General features: G+C 47.8%; 1 protein-coding gene across 1 annotated transcript in view; it reads right to left on the bottom strand.

The window, feature by feature from the left end:
• The window catches only part of LOC118082660 (uncharacterized), a 28254-nt gene extending 12885 nt beyond the window's left edge, over window positions 1-15369 (bottom strand). The window contains exons 1-4 of the mRNA XM_035110471.3: window positions 15155-15369; window positions 9065-9231; window positions 8077-8143; window positions 5260-5323 (exon numbers count right to left, since the gene is read on the bottom strand). Of these exons, the coding sequence (XP_034966362.2) occupies window positions 5260-5323; window positions 8077-8143; window positions 9065-9204 (271 nt within the window). The 5' untranslated portion in view covers window positions 9205-9231; window positions 15155-15369. The remainder of the gene's footprint in view (window positions 1-5259; window positions 5324-8076; window positions 8144-9064; window positions 9232-15154) is intronic.
• Window positions 15370-17086: the final 1717 nt, after the last annotated feature.

The raw sequence follows: 17086 nt of genomic DNA, 5'->3' as shown, positions 1-17086 counted from the left end.
CTTGACTCCCACAATGGCTCTTTGGGGCAAGTTTCTGACTCGCCTCCAGCGAGAGAAGAGGGTGCCACACTTGCCAGCCGCTTTCTGGCGCACCCTTGGTGTGGATCCATCTTCCTGCAAGGATCTCCTGCTCCTCACGCCATCACAGTGGTCGCGCTCAGGAAACCACTTTGCAAGGCTTATGACATCAGGAGGTAACATGTGGTCGTGAGCAATGCCAACAGGAGATTCGGCAGCAACATGTGGGAGACGCTGCTGTGCCAAGCGACACACACACACAAAAAAAAAAGCTAAACAACTTCAATCCTAAAAAAAGGCTAACAACTTTGGGAGGGGGTTAAAAAAAAAAGCTCAACAACTTTTATCCTAAGAAAATCTCAACAACTTTGGGGTAAAATCCCAATCCTAAAAAAAGTCAACAACTCTTTGGTTGGCCCTCATACATGTTCACTTCATCAAACCTGGCCCTCTTTGAAAAAAGTTTGGACACCCCTGACATACGTAGTTAAACTATGGCTGGCCACTGTGTGCCATCCGCCAGATCCAGCAGGGCTCTGCCTATGTTCCCAAGGAGCTGCCGGTGGTCAGAGACAGTGAGATGGACACACACAGATCTGCAGCCACCCTGTCGACATAGAGAGCTGTCCATTTCCGTTAGAACAGACCTCTGGGAATTAATGGATTTGAGTTAGACATGTCCATTGGCTCCAGTGGGTCTGTTCTGTGCAGGATTAACACTGAATACAAGCGGAAGCCTCCCTTGATGTGATCTAAGCACGACTGACGCCCTGCTCAGCTGACGGTCTTCCCTTATTGAGGCGTCTCTCAAGAGATGCTGCCACGCTCTGGCTGCCTCCAGGCGGACTCTCGACTCACACAAAACGTGGCTGCTGTCCCAAACTTTTGTCGGATCGTAGAACAGTAGACCTCTGAGGGTCCTCTAGACCACCCCTGTGCAATGCAGGAATCACAGCTAAAGCATCCCTGGCAGGTGCCCCGCCCCAACAAACCTCTGCTTCAAAACCTCCAAGGAAGGAGAGGTCCCCCGCTTCCAAGGTAGCGCAGTCACTCTGTGCCACTTTCCGAAGCGCAAGAAGTCCGGTAAGAACAGCGATGGAAAATGGTGCTGGAAAGTGCTAGATCACAGCCGCTAGCTTGCAATGGTGACACCATTTAACCCCTGTGCAAGTTTGGCGTGAGCAGGTCTGGAAGCAGCCAAGAATTGCTTGCTTCCGCCTGAGATGCTCCAGGCATTAAGGTCATCCGAGGCAGTCGTTCTTAGGGTTCCCTGCCTCCCATCTCCAAGTGGGGACAGAGAAGTGGGGCTTTCTCAGTGCTGGCTCTCTGCTTAAAAAAAACGCTCAGTGCTGGCTCTCTGCTTAAAAAAAAAAAAAACGCTCCCCTTGCACATGACCCCCCCCCTACAAATTTCAGGCACCACATGGAAACAGATTTATTTGGCTGTGGCTTTCAAAGGCTGGGTGCTTTCATTTGCCGGCTGCTTTCAGTGTTTTATGGGTTTATTGCTGTTTTTATTGTTCTCGTGACCTTTACAGTTCTTTTTGTTTCTGCCGTTCTTCTGCATTTAATTTGGCCTTGGTTTTTTTAATAAAACATGCTTGCCACCTTGGAAGAAATAACGTTCACTTTAGAAGGCAGGATAAGAAATTGACGAAACAAAAATAGGTGTGTGAAGGGGCATTTAGCAGAAGAGCTTTGCTGAAGGGACTTGCTATGTTAGGGATGTGGGGTGGAGGGAATTGGGTTCTGTTCTCACTTAAAAGTGAACCAACCCGATTTGCTATTTCCAAAATAAAAAGCAGACCAAAAACACAGGCACCCTTCAAAAACCGCAGTTCTCTGAATCTTGCAATGCAGCTCTCTCGCTAAGTGATGTATAAAAAGTAAAGGGACCCCTGACTGTTAGGTCCAGTCGCGACCGACTCTGGGGTTGCAGCCCTCATCTTGCTCTATAGGCCGAGGGAGCCGGCATCTGTCCGCAGACAGCTTCCGGGTCATGTGGCTAGCATGACTAAGCCGCTTCTGGCGAACCAGAGCAGCGCACGGAAACACTGTTTACCTTCCCACCAGAGCGGTACCTATTTATCTACTTGCACTTTGACATGCTTTCGAACTGCTAGGTTGGCAGGAGCAGGGACCGAGCAACAGGAGTTCACCCCACCACGGGGATTTGAACCGCCAACCTTCTGATCGGCAAGCCCTAGGCTCTGTGGTTTGACCCACAGTGCCGAGAACTGCATATCCAGGGGTAAAGTGTACACTGAAAGGCCCATGTTGGTGAAAATAATATACAGTACACAGATGTACTATACTGCAGCAGGGCCATCTTTAACATATGCGCCGCTGGGGTGCAAAGATCCACCCAGAGCCCCCAAATTTAGTTTAGCCGCCCCCAAATTAGGTTTTATTGAGCTTTTCTTGGGAGGGGGTGAAGCCAAAGTTGTTGGCCGGGGGGGGGGGCGAACTCAAAAAAGGTGTTGAGCTTTGTGGGGGGGAATCGCTCACCTGCAAGAACGACGCAGCAGGAAAAACTGCTTTTGTTTCCTGACTCGTCGGGAATATTTGACGCTACAGAGTAACAGAGAGATGGAGGGAGAGGGACTTTTGCTCCATTGCTTTTCACTGCCGCCGATCGAGAGGGACTGGTATACAGTAGGTATACATTTGGCATCCCCCAGAATTCGGTGCCTGGGTGTCTCACACCCCTTGCACACACACACACACACCCGGTAAAGACCCTATACTGCAGGAAATTGCTTTGGGGAATTTTGGAGAAATTCACACTAAAATGCTAGTAGTTTTCATGAGGATTTTTTTTTAAGCGAACTGATATGGAAATGTGAAGAAATGAAGACTGGAACTATGAGAGAAACCAGAAGTGACACATTTGACTAATCCTATGCTAAGTCAAAGCAAACCACTGTCCAAATTAGGGCACGAGTGGTTTCCCCCTTGCCCTGTTCCTGTTCCCAGGGAAAACCTGCTCTTCAGTGATAAATCAGAGCAAACATCAATACAGAGAAAACCTGGATTGCCATTTGCTCCGATTGCACACTTTTGAGCAGCGGGACAAGAGAAAGTGGCAATAAACCCTTGGCCTCTTACAATACGGCCCCTTTGCATGTTTACTCAGAGAGTCCCGGCGAGTTGCATTGGACAAGTAAGTCTGCTGAAAACTGCAGCCTTGCTGAAACAATGACGTCTTGCAAAACCTGAGCTGCCTGATCAAAGCAGAAGGCGGCGCAGCAGCTCAGGTTTAGCAAAGTTAACCTAAAAGAGTCTACAGTGAGTTTAAATTAGAATCATAGAATCACAGAGTTGGAAGAGACCACAAGGGCCATCCAGTCCAACCCCCTGCCAAGCAGGAAACACCACCAAAGCATTCTTGACATATGCCTGTCAAGCCTCTGCTTAAAGACCTCCAAAGAAGGAGACTCCACCACACTCCTTGGTAGCAAATTCCACTGCCGAACAGCTCTTACTGTCAGGAAGTTCTTCCTAATTTTTAGGTGGAATCTTCTTTCTTGAAGTTTGAGTCCATTGCTCCGTGTCTGCTTCTCTGGAGCAGCAGAAAACAATCTTTCTCAGGTAGAACCTGAGATAGCTCAGGTTCAGCAAACATTATCTTTGTCGGGTTTAAACAGGAGGTGCCCTTATTAGGCTCTATAAATGGAGCAAATCTGTGGGGAAATCTGCCCTCTGCCATCGAGACTTGTGATATGGAACACCCTGGTGTGTTTGCTGTCAGTACGCAGCAAAGAATATTATCTGAGCTATTGGGAGCATTGAAGCAGAGCCCTTTGTTTTCTCCCCGTAACCGTAGGTGAAGCCAACGAGTCTGGGGGCAGAGCCCAAAGAGCTTTCACTTTCCGAAAGCTGAGAAGCCGCTGCCTCGGACACCGACTCCAGGACTGGAAGGGAAGCGCATATGTGTGCAGAGGCAGGCGCACCGTTTGCCTGCAAGGCCTCCAGCGATTTGCAGATGGGAGGCTATTGTTCCAACAGGAAAGAGAGCTTTCCCCTTTGCTGCTGGCTGCCCTGAGTTCCCGGCCAAAGGTGTGTAGGGAAAAACACTTTCTCACACTCCTGAGGATGAGAGAGGCTTTCCCCACCTGTCTTGCCCCAACATCCAGCCCTAGGATCCTTTCCCAGACCATGACTTTGAGAACAGTAGAAGCAGCCGGGAGAGAAAAGAGGAGTTCAGGGATATATAATTTGTGTGTCCTTCTTTCTCAGTTTGATCCTGTCACATGGTTTTGTGGTTTTTATGCATTGTGACTTGGCATTATTTTTATTGATTACAGTTTAGTAATTGTTGTAATTGCTAAGTGCAAACTGTTTATTTATTATTTGCAGATATTTAGATTGCTGAATACAGTGGAACCTTGGTTCTTCTTGAATGGCTTAGTTGACAAAAAAAAATCATTTCCCAAATGCCAAAAACCTGGAAGTAAGTGTTCCGGTTTTTGAATTTTTTTGGAAGCCGAACGTCCATTGTGGCTGTCAGCTATTGTTTCTGGGGTGCCTGCGCCAATTGGAAGCCATGCCTTGGTTTCCGAATGTTTCTGGAGTTGAAAAACTTCCGGAATGGATTAAGTTCGAGAACCAAGGTTCCACTGTATTGCTTTACTTGATATAAGGCAGTGTTTCTCAACCTTTTTTGGGCCAAGGCACACTTGTTCCATGAAAAAAATCACGAGGCACACCACCATTAAAAAAGTTAAAAAATTTAACTCTGTGCCGCCCTATATTGACTATATAATTATGACTGTAAGAAACACTTGCCAATTGCTGTGTTGGTTGCAATCTCCTGTAATAAGGCTTCACAAGCCGCTGATTTCTCTGCCAGCACAATCCTTTGCTCAGCAAGTTTCAGGTTGAGCTCATCCAGCCAGCTTCTTTAAGTTTGTCTAAAACCACCCTCCCGTGGTGGTGGATGTTGAGAGCTGCGCTCGCCCCGCGTCGTGACCCGGCCGGCTTCCTTTCCGGCAGGTCAGTGCTGTTTATTGGCGGCCGCCAGGCACGTGACAATGCAAATCGCCCTTCTCGTCGCTGCACGTTGCAGCACACCAGCCAGCATCTCGCGGCACACTAGTGTGCCGCGGAACAGCGGTTGAGAAACGCTGATATAAGGGATTCCCTTGGAATCTATTGCAGAAAGACAACTTGCTAACATGTCACTCTTATAAACGGCACATTTCAAGCATGGAGAAATCCCCTCCCATACTGCCCACTTACTGTTGTGCAACTCTCCATCTTCAAGGGTCTTCTCAGCTGGGCTCAGCCGGTCTTCCAGTCTCGTCTGCATAAGAAGGAATGAAAGAAAAATGTAAGAAGTTGAAGGATAAGGTGACACCTCTGGGGCCTTGGCAAATCAAGACGCAGTGCTATGGGCATCCTGCTGAAAGCGTGTCTCCTGTGGCTGCATCCAGACAAAATACACCTGGACTTCCTTCATGGCAGAAAGAGTTTTTCTCGGACTGCTGTTTGCTCCGATTCAGCTTTAAAGAGCAGGTTTTTGTGGGGGAGGTTCTGGAGCAAAATAAAAAAAGGATGCTCTGTCAGAAGTGGCGCTCCAAAGAGCAGAAGCTGCTCCCAGGGCCATTTCAGGGGTGCTTGCCTTCTCCTCCTGGTGCAAAAGCAAGAGGCCGGGGGGGCAATGAGCCTGGAGCCCAAATTTGCCATGCAAAAGCGAGTTGTTCCCTAAACCAGACTGTGCAGCCTTCATTTATGCTGTGCTGCTAACCAAACATTCACTTATCACTACTGTATTCTGTGCAATAGGCTCTTTAGACATTTGTGGAGTGGGATAGCTTTGCGCCATGAGAAGAGATGGACCCCTAAAAATGAGATGGGTACATTTCTTGCTGTGTTACTTCCTGGAAAACACACCACATCTGATCCTTTGCCACTCTGGTGCCCCGGTTTGTTTGCACTTTTGACTCCTGGGGTCCCTTCCAGCCCTACAATTCTATGATTGTACGTGATCACAAGGCTTCACGCCAAGCAATTGTTATCTTACTCTTTCTAGCGCACTTTCCTTTCCACAAAAAGCTTTGGGGAAAGCAGGCTCCTTGTGCAAAAGCCCAGATCCAATCTGAACTCTGCAAGCTGTGTTTGGCAGTATGCAACTGGATGCCACCCACAAACAGTGACTCCTGCACAAACTTATAAGTTTCCTATGTGCATCTTGGGCTTGGTGTGTGTGTGTGTGTGTGTGTGTGTGTGTGTGTGTGTGTGTGTGTGTGTGTGTTTTGAAGGCATCTGGCTGGTCTAGCCTGGCCTGTTCTTAATCACAAGCAAAAGGAACGGTAAACCGCAGAGCTGAGCATATGCTGCCACTTAGTGGCAAACACCAGCTTCAACATGCCTTTCTGAGGAATGGAGGAACCAGAACAGCCGGCCCACATTACCACCAGGAGGAGGAGCCAAGCCCAGCCACGAGAGAACGGTGCCACCTAATGCCTTTGGAATGGGTCTCATGAGAACAGCACCTGCTTTGTATATGGAAAGTCCCAGGTCCAATGACCGATATCTGGGACAAGAGACACCATGTTTCGAACCCAATAGATCTGCTGCCAGTCAGGGCAGACCAGTGGCTCTTAACCTTTCTGGGGTCACAGACCCCTTTGAGAATGTGACGGAGGCTACAGAGCCCCTCCGCAGGAAAAAAAAAGTGTGCACAAACCGCATGCACACACAAACGTTGAACGCAATTTATTTTAATGCCCTGGGGAAAGATTTCCTTCAAGGACCCCCTGAAACCCATGCATAACTGTACGCTTAAGGTCTTTATGCTGGCAAATCAGCTAAGGAGAAAGTTTCCATTAAATGGGCTTCTCTTTTTCAGTATGAAAACTGCCAGAATAAATAGCCATGTGTCTGAATTGGGACCCTAAAGGGGGGGGGGCTAATGGTTAAAGTCCCCTAACTGCATGATAGGGTTACACACACACACACACACACACACACCACTGGCAATTGGTGTTTTTAAAATACTGTAGTTAAGGTCGTGTGCAGTGTCTAGGTTGGCTCTAAGAGTTAATGATTTACCTGTCCAGGTTATCAAAGGAGCAGCAGAAAGGCACACATTCTTATTTGTTTTGTATTCCTGACTCCTCCAAAGCTCACGGCAGCTTAAAAAACTGATTAAGAGACAGCGCAGGAGTACCAAACGACTCAAATGCACAGCAGCACCCTAGAGGAGAAGCCTGTTTCTAAGCAAAAAGCCAGGATGCTGGTCCTGACTTCTGAAGCCCTGTGCACCTTGGAACCTGAGTGCCTTGAGGACTGCAACTTTTATGTGTTTACTTATAAAGGAATAAAACTTCTAAATGGCTGACTCAAAGAAACAAATACAGTCGTACCTTGGTTCTCAAACAGCTTGTGACTCAAACGTTTTGGCTCCCGGTTTGCAAATGTTTTTCGGAAGCCAAACGTCTGACACGACTTCCGCGGCTTCCAATTGAGTGCAGGAAACTGCTGCAGCCAATTGGAAGCTGCGGCTTGGTTTTCAAATGTTTTCGGAAGTCGAACAGACTTCCAGAATGGATTCTGTTCGAGAACCAAGGTACGACTGTAGAATAAATTAATAAAATCTCCAAGTGGTCTGGGTGGGGGAGAGATCGCGGGGGGGGGAGGAGAGGCAAGAGAGAAAAGTGACCAGGAGGGTTGACACCCATGGCATTCACTCAAAAAACCAAATGTGCCTTAAAATTCTGGAGACACCCCCTGGTGTTTGATTTCCGAGATCAAAGGCATAACTGCGGGGGGGGGGGCTCAGAGTCTTGCCACCATGCTGGTCACAAATGCCAGCTGGTTCCCCATGCTTCCCCAACCTAGCATCCTCCAAATGTTTTTTGGGGGGCAAATCTCCAATCAGCCGCAACCATCACAAGGAAGAAAACGGTCAAAGCGCTGCCGCCTAGGGCTGGTGGGAGTTCTAGCTCAGAACTGCTGGAGGGCGCCAGGTTGGCAAAGGCTGCCTTAGGACGTGGGCAGCATCTGGCTGGCGTTTCCAAACCTCCCTTGGAGACAGACACTGGAAGGACTCACCACGCTGATGAGATCTGATGCGTTGAAGTCCCTCTTAAAAGTTCTGGTTGATAATTGCCGTTTTTTCCTGGAACAGAGAGAGGGAGAGAGGGAGAAGAAAGAGAGACAGAGACATTTGCTCGGCTTTTGAGTCAAGAGATTTCACTGCATGCTCCTTGCGATGCCATTGAAAACACGTTTCAGACCCAGAGGCCCTGAAATCAAAGCAAACTCAGGAAGTTTCTTGGGCTATCCAGCATTTGGGTAAGTGGCCAAGTTGCCCATACTAATTCATTGGAAACTTCACTCAAGACTGCCAAATCAGATGGCAGCAATAGACACAAATTTGGTCAGACCCCGGGTTAGTCCTGTGTCCAGTTCTGGGAACCCCAGTTTAAGAAGGATATTGAATGTGTGCAGAGGAGAGAGACCAAGAGGATTAAGGGCCTGAAAACCAAGCCTGATGAGGAACGGTTGAACCCGAGTTTCCAGCTACTGTTGGACTACAACTCCCATCATCCCTAGCTAACAGGACCAGTGGTCAGGAATGATGGGAGTTGTAGTCCCAAAACATCTGGAGGCACACTGGTTGAGAAACACTGATCTACACTATACATTTAAATCCCATCCAGTGCACATTTAAAACGTGTAACTGGGGGCTGTAGTTACCCCCTCGGAGTTTGGGCTTTGCTTTGTTTCCAGTCAAAGTGTGCCCTGTGGATTCCTGCGGAAATCCTGTACCTCTTCATATCGTGTATGCTGATAAGTGGGTGGGTGGGATCCTGCCTTTGTTGTGGCGAGAATATGTTAACACCGGGGAGGCACCGTTGAACAACTATTAAACCAGAATGACGTGTGGATGGTCCAGTATAAATCCACAACTAACCCACTATTACTGCATCAATGACATGTTGTCTGTCCCTGGAGAACCTCCGTCCAGGTTCTCCTCTCTAAGTGCCCCAGGACCCTGAACACAGCCCCATTGTGACACCCCAAGGCTGCCACCTACCTTTTGAAGGGAAAGCAGAGCAGCAGCAGCAAGATAAGGGGGGCAACGGAAGCCACAGCCCCCAAGCCCCACACATGGGGGGAAAGCGGGGGCCCGGGAGAGGTTGCAGTCTCTGTCTTCTCTTCCAGCGGAGGAGCCATACACTCACGGGAAAGGAGGAAACGAAACTGAGGGGAAAGAGAGGTATGGTTTGTTTCTTTAATCTGCTTGATAAAATTTATATACCGCCTTGTTGCAAAAAACAAAAAGCAAGCAAACAAGCAAGCGAAAACCCTTCAAGGTTTACAAAAATATGAAACAAGAAAGGTTTAGAGCCATCCTCTGAAAAAATTTAAAATGCTAAAACAGATTAAAACCACACCAGCTTTCTAAGGATCTGGGTGGGCCTGCCTGAACAAGGATGCTTTTAGCAGGCCCCGGAAAGAGAACAGCTAAAGGCGGCTGCGACATATCAATAGGCGGGAATATAATGTCTGTAACTAAATATTATAAAGCGCAGGCCAACAGAAGGTTTTTAATCTGTGCAAATTTTATTTTATTTGAATCGATGTGCCAACTTTTTTCTCCAAGGAGTGCAAGGCAGCGTACGTGGTTCTTCCCCTCCTCATTTAATCCCCACAACAACCCTACGAGATCGGTTGGTTAGGCTGAGAGGTGGTGGGACTGGCCCCCAAGATCTAGGGAGCTTCAGGATTCAGCGAAACCCTGTCTCTTTCTGGTCACAGCCCAACACCCAACACCCTACTTGCTGGCTGCTGCCCCATAATGGCTCAGTGGTGGAGAACCCCCATTGCCCATCAAAGGCATCTTGCAGCTAAAAGGTTTGGATACAGCAGAGTGAGCGGGGTGTTTCTGTCTCTCAGATTATTGACTTTCAATAGGAATTTAACGGCATCATTGTTGACGCAGGAATTGGGTGGTTCAAAGATGTCGTCTGCCACGGCAGCCTTGGAGTCACAAACTGTGCCATCAATTTTTTGAATCTGTAGTTATGGGCGAAAGGGAGGTCAGTTGGTGGTATGGGGTCTTTCCGCTGTGCTGTTGTATTGTGAGGGGAATAGTGTTTGTATGAGGTATGTTTTTTCTTTATATTATTATTATTATTATTATTATTATTATTATTATTATTATTATTATTTATACCCCGCCCATCTGGCTGAGTCTCCCCAGCCACTCTGGGCAGCTCCCAGTTGAATACTAAAACAGTACAGCATTAAATATTAAAAGCTTCCCTGAACAGGGCTGCCTTCAGATGTCTTTTAAAATTAGGATAACTGCTTACAGTATTTCCTTGACATCTGATGGAAGGGCATTCCACAGGGCGGGTGCTGTTACCGAGAAGGCCCTCTGTCTGGATCCCTGTAACCTCACTTCTCGCAATGAGGGAACCGCCAGAAGGCCCTCGGCGCTGGATCTCAGTGTCCGGGCTGAACGGTGGGGGTGGAGACGCTCCTTCAGGTATACAGGACCGAGGCCGTTTAGGGCTTTAAAGGTCAACACCAACACTTTGAATTGTGCTCGGAAACGTACTGGGAGCCAGTGTAGATCTCTCAGGACCGGTGTTATGTGGTCTCGGTGGCCGCTCCCAGTCACCACTCTTGCTGCCGCATTCTGGATTAGTTGTGGTTTCCGGGTCACCTTCAAAGGTAGCCCCATGTAGAGCGCATTGCAGTAGTCCAAGCGAGAGATAACCAGAGCATGCACCACTCTGGCGAGACAGTCTGCAGGCAGATAGGGTCTCAGCCTGCGTACCATATGGAGCTGATAGACAGCTGCCCTGGACACAGAATTGACCTGTGCCTGGCTCCATGGACAGCTGTGAGTCCAAGATGACTCCCAGGCTGCGCATCTGGTCCTTCAGGGGCACAGTTACCCCATTCAGGACCAGGGAGTCCTGCCCGCCTCCTGTCTCCCACAAACAGTACTTCTGTCTTGTCAGGATTCAACCTCAATCTACATTGCAATGTAGTCGAAGCATAATTCCAAGTATGGTTGATACTTGGCCAATAAATTGTTCTGTTCTGTTCTATTCTATTCTATTCTGAGAGCCAACATCCAGGAGGCACCTTTAAACTGGTCACCCCACTCTCACTTTCTCTCTCCCTCTTCGCCCATCCATCCTATGACCCTGACACATGTCCCTGCAAGAAAAAGATTAATGAACGCCCTGACTGACTGCTCATGTTTCTTCAAAGACGACCCGGAGAGTAGGAAAAGAAGCACTGGAGGGATAACAGAGGTGAGGAGGAGGCACAGATGCAGAGCGTTAAGGACAGCAGGCGTACTTGGGAGATTGCTTTTTTAAAAAGAGAGAGAGAGAGAAGGCCTTTATTCCTCCTGGGACTCCATGCCAGAGAGGAGTCCAGCTCAGGGACCCACCAGGAAGAAGAGGCTGTATTTGAAGTCACCCAAGTGGCGTCTGCTGCAAACGACAAACAGGACAATCCGGTTTGGGTGAGCCCAAGGGAGCGATGTGTGATCTGGAGCTGAGCAGCCTCTGCTTGTTGATTGTCCCTCCCAGTTCTGGCTGGCTGGTGAACAAATGCAGGTGTCGGAGAGGAAGAAGAGGCGAAAGAGAGGAATCTGATTGATTAGCGGAGGGCTCTCCTTCCTGGGAGGTTTTTAAGCAGAGGTTGGATGGCCAGCTGTCAGGGATCCTTTGGCTGTCATCCCTGCATCGCAGAGGGTTGGGCTAGATGCCCCTTGAGGGTCCCTCCCAACTCTATAGTTTTGTGATTCTGTGATTCTGATTTCCTGGTTGGCTGTAGCTGTGTGGAACAGCACCTGCTTTGCACACCAAAGGTCCCGGGTCCAGCCCCCGGCACATCCGTGTAGGGTTTGGGAAGACTCCTCCGGCAGAGGAGCTTGACAAGCTGCTGCCAGCCAGTGTAGGCAACAGAGCTAGATGGACCAAGAGCCTGAGACTTATACCCAAAGCAAAATGGGGAAAGGAATAGCAGCAGAGTGGGTCCTTGCCCTGCCTTCTGCTTTTATCTCCAATGCTGTACCTGAACACTGACCTCAGTGTTTCTCAGTTAGCAAGTATTTCATGCCACTGCCTACATCAAAAAGAACTCGGATATTTAGTGTTTCCTAAGCTGACTACAGCTGCCCTCCTGCACCCATCACCTTGTGAGCAAGCTGCAAAGAATTCAGCGGGATTCACATACGATGAATAGGATTGCCCTGCAATTTGCTCTGTGCCCGGGTCCATGCCACACTTTATGTGCTTTTAGTGGTGCAAAATGCTCAATGTGTGCACACAGTAAACGCATTATGGCTGCGCATCTCACACAGGGACATCGTCCAGGATTGGCCACAGCTCCCTGCTACCAGGAGTTGGAAAAGCACATTCGTCGAAGGGTCACAGATTAAGCTGCCCTGTATTTCCCTACAGAATGGCAAACTTCACCCTGCAAGGAGAAACATCCCCTACTAGATGCACTGGAAGACTCTCAGGATCCCTTCCAACTCTTGTTTAATCCCTCCTATCTGTGCTTCGCCCGATAAAGACATAACAAGAGACCGATTCTGTAGTCCAGAATCCTATTCTAGCATCCAGTCCACCCAGATGCCCATGGAAAGTCCGCATGCAGGACCTGGATGCAACTGCAGAGCTCTCCCCACCTGTAATTCCTAGCAAGCAGCTTTTCGCTTCCAACGGTGGATGGGGAACATAGCCATTGCGACTAGCAACCACGGAGAGCCCTTTCCTCCTCCAAGAATATGTCTAATCCTCTTCTAAAGCTATCGAGGTTGGTGGGCATCACTGCCTCCTGTGGCAGGGAGTTCCACAGTTTAACTCTGCACTCCATGAAGAAGTCCTTTATTTTGTCTTGTACCTTCCAACATTCCAGCTTTATGACAGAGAGGAGGAAAACTTTTCTATGCACATTCTCCGTGCTGTGCATAATTTTATAAACTAATACTGTCCCTCCTTTTATGCACCATTTTTTTTCTGAAATAAAAAGCCCCCCCAAATGCTGCCACTTTTCCCACTAGAGGACTTGCTCCATCCCTTTGGCCATTTCACTTGCCCTCTCCTGAACCTTTTTCCTGCTCTACATTATTATTATTATTATTATTATTATTATTATTATTATTATTATTATTATTATTTTGGGTGCAGCAGTATTCCAAGTGCAGTTGTGCCATGGATTTGGACAACAACATTATGATATTTTCCTTTCTATTTACTTATTTATCGAATTTATACCTCACCTTTCACAACAACCCTGTTAGGCTGAGAGTGAGCGACTGGCCCAAGGCCACCCAGTTAGCTTCGTGGCTGAGGGAGGATTTGAACCCTGATCTCCCAGGTCCTTGTTCAACACTCTAACCACTAGGACACACTGGCTCATGTGTGGACAGAACGCATGGGGCAGATCAAAGAATGAGGTGGCCTCAGCTATTGCTAGCCGAAAAGAGGCCCACCCATGTCCTTTGCCCCTCTTATTTGGGGACGATTGAGGGCGAATACATCTTCCCAGCTCCAAGGCCTCAGTTGGAATGTCAATGAGAGGCAGAAAATTACATTAAATTATATCACTAATGCACTCCTTTTCCACCACTGTCCACCAGGTCCAGAGGGATTAATAAAGAGAGACGGAAATTAGACGAGGTCCAATTTTTGTCTCTAATCGCAGTGCCAGGAGAGAAATTGCTATGCAGCCAGCAAGGACTGCCTCCCTTCCATCTCCCTATGTTATCCACCTGTGTCTCTGCTCCAGGTGAGCACCAAATCTGCCTTAAAATTGCACCAAGCAGTTCTGTCCCGGTTGCTATCTATGATGTAAAACAATACGACGAGGCTGCCAGCCGAAAGTCATAAGAGGTACAGTACTTGAGATTCATTTATGAGGCGTATGTCCCTGGTTGAGATGGCAAAGTGACAACCTGTCGGAGTGGGATGACTGAACACTTTCTAAGGCAGAACTCTAAGTGTGAGAAACGTCACACGTGGGGAACATGTGGAATTAGAGATAATGAAAAATATTCAACGTGGTTGAAGAATTGATGCTTTTGAATTATGGTGCTGGAGGAGACTCTTGAGAGTCCCATGGACTGCAAGAAGATCAAACCTATCCATTCTGAAGGAAATCAGCCCTGAGTGCTCACTGGAAGGACAGATCGTGAAGCTGAGGCTCCAATACTTTGGCCACCTCATGAGAAGAAAAGACTCCCTGGAAAAGACCCTGATGTTGGGAAAGATTGAGGGCACTACTGGTAGGAGAAGGGGACAACAGAGGATGAGATGGTTGGACAGTGTTCTCGAAGCTACGAACATGAGTTTGACCAAACTGCGGGAGGCAGTGGAAGACAGGAGTGCCTGGCGTGCTCTGGTCCATGGGGTCACGAAGAGTCGGACACGACTAAACGACTAAACAACAACAATTCAACGTGGTAACATCGGAAGCTAAGGACTGCATTAATTTTGGCAATAATTTAGTTGTAATTTGTAAAGTCAATTTTAAAAATTGGTGGGGGGGCACCATGTGGAACTGCCTGCCACAAGATGAGCCACTGGCTACGAGCTTAGACCCATATTTCGATCTCTTCCCACAGGAGAGTTCTTATTGCAAGAGTAGTCCTGGCATTTTTGTGAGGAGTGGGGCATAGCTCAGTGGTAGAGCACTGTTGCAAGGAGGAGGTCCTGGTCTAATCCCTGGTAAGGCTGGCAGTGCCCCCCCCTCCCTGAAACCCTGGAGAGCCGTGGCTGCCACTCACAGAATACTGAGCTCAGTGGAGCAGCGCTCTGACTCGGTTCAAGGCAGCAGCAATATTGTTCTTGTGCCAGAAGACACAGCCATGATTTTATCAGCTAAGGAGGAAGAGCAGGAATGTTCCTGTCTTATCAGAACAACTCGCCAGGTAAAAACAGGACAGCAAAGAGCATCCTTGAGGAGGAGGAGGAGAGGAAAATGAACCAGCCCTGGGCATGCACAGAGTGTCTCTTCATCACCACCCAGCCAGATCTGTAGGGAGAGGCCAAATCTCTGGGTTTGCCAGCTTTCTCTCTCGTTCATTCCAGCCAAAACCAAATTTCTGCTCCCTCCGTGCAGGTGAAAAATGACTGCCAGCAACACTCACCTCGAGAAAGCGGCCAAGTCCTCCAGGCGAACATGTGCTGCTCGCCCCCCTAGCGCAGAAAAGGGCCCATTCTCGGCAGGGCAAGGAAGGGCTCCGGAGCTCCTTGGCACAAACTCTGAGCGGGAGTGTGGGCGGCTGGCTGGCTGACTGCTTGTCCAGGCAGGGAGACTGTGACTTCCTGGTTGCATCCACCCAGAGCCGCTCCGAGATCCACCTGCCTTGTCTGCAGAAAGGTGAAAAGAGCCACAGGTGGAATTTGTCCTGCCTTACCAGGAAACGAAAATCACTTTCTGCAAAAGGGAATCAGTGAAAGTCAGAAAGGACTAAGAGCTTTCATAAAAGAGAAAACATTCCTTAAAAAACAAACCTCCGCAACGATTAGCAAAATGGAACAAGACATTACTGCCCTCTCATCACGCTACAAACAAACAGGATCCAAAAAAACTTCTTAAACTTATAGAACAAAAGAGAAGAGAAATAGACTCTCTAGAAATCAACAAAACAATGATCAGAAAGGACTAAAGCTGCAGGGAATCCCTCTCCTGAGATTGAAGGTGGATTGAGGGTAGCGATGGGCAGATCTGACAAATTTTGGCTTCTCTCCATTTCTCATTTTCCATTTCCTGAGTTCAGTTTTCACACCAGTTCATGATTTTTTATTTCTAAGTTCCTTGTGAAACTTTGTCAGCATTCTAGTGCAAATTTCTCCAGCTGCACACATTTTGCAAAGCAATTTTGCCTCAAAGCATTTCTGTTTCAACAAGCCTGCTGGAATGTTTAGAAAGTTGGTGTGAATTTGATCTGCTTTTAGTCCGCTGTTGTTTCGGAAAGTTTTAAATTACAGTAGTACCTCGGGTTACGAACACGATCCGTTCCGGGTCGCAGTTCGTAACCCGAAAAGGTCGCAAACCGAGTGCCATTTCTGCGCATGCGCAAAGCGTGCACCACTTCTGCGCATGTGTGGAGCGCACGTGCGACAAAAACACTTCCAGGTTTGCGGAGTTCGTAACCCGAACTGTTCGCAACCCGAGCAGTTCGTAACCCAAGGTACGACTGTATTGCTGTTATTTTTCCTTATAGTTTTATCTCTTTCAAAAACTGCTTTGAGTGTTTTTGGGAGGGGGCTTTTTTGCAATCAAGGGGTGTATAAATCTTATGAAGTAGATAAAATAAATAATACGGTGCATGCTAGTTTCACTTACATATGCATTTTTATGCACACTTTGCTCCAGTAAGTGCCCTTTTGAAAAAGTTGCATGTTACTCGGCAGGAGAGCTGCATTGCAAAATTCATTTTTTAAAAAATAATAATAATAATTAGATTTTACAATTTTATATTCAGTTAACACAATGACATTACATAATGGGGGAAAAGCCCCCCCAAAAAAACCACCCCCTATCCCTCCCCACCCCACCCCAAGGACTTCCCCCAACTTCCCCTTCTGGTTTTTTTGATACATTTATTCCTTCTGCTATTGTTGTTCTGCACTGCAAAATTCAGAGACGTGTGGATTTTGATGGTGCCTATGTTTGCAAAGTTTCAGAAAGTGCAGATTAGGGTAAGATTGCTCTGAAAACACCAGCTGAATCTCAAATTCATCCCTAACTGGAATCAAGGCAATTTCCCAGTAAACACCAGCTGCCTTTTGAAAATGCACCATGTTTATTTACCCTACTATTTATTGCATCTTGGATGTCTCCAGGCCCTCTTAGGGTTTTGCCTGTTTTACAGGCCTTTAGCAGCTGACTACAGGAAGACATGGAAGGGACAAAGCGCACTTAGGAGGAGGCGAAACTTTGTCCCTTGCATTAGACTTCTTTAATTTTGCCAAAATAAACTTTTAAGAATGCTTAGGGTTGCAGCAGGCGGCCAGCATATTGCAATTGCAACTCAAATGGGGTACAAGAGAGCCAGTGTGGTATAGTGGTTAGA

Source organism: Zootoca vivipara, chromosome 3 (assembly GCF_965207765.1).
Source record: "Zootoca vivipara chromosome 3, rZooViv2.hap1.1, whole genome shotgun sequence".
Classification (NCBI taxonomy): Eukaryota; Metazoa; Chordata; class Lepidosauria; order Squamata; family Lacertidae; genus Zootoca; species Zootoca vivipara.
This window is presented reverse-complemented; position numbering and strand designations above follow the sequence as displayed.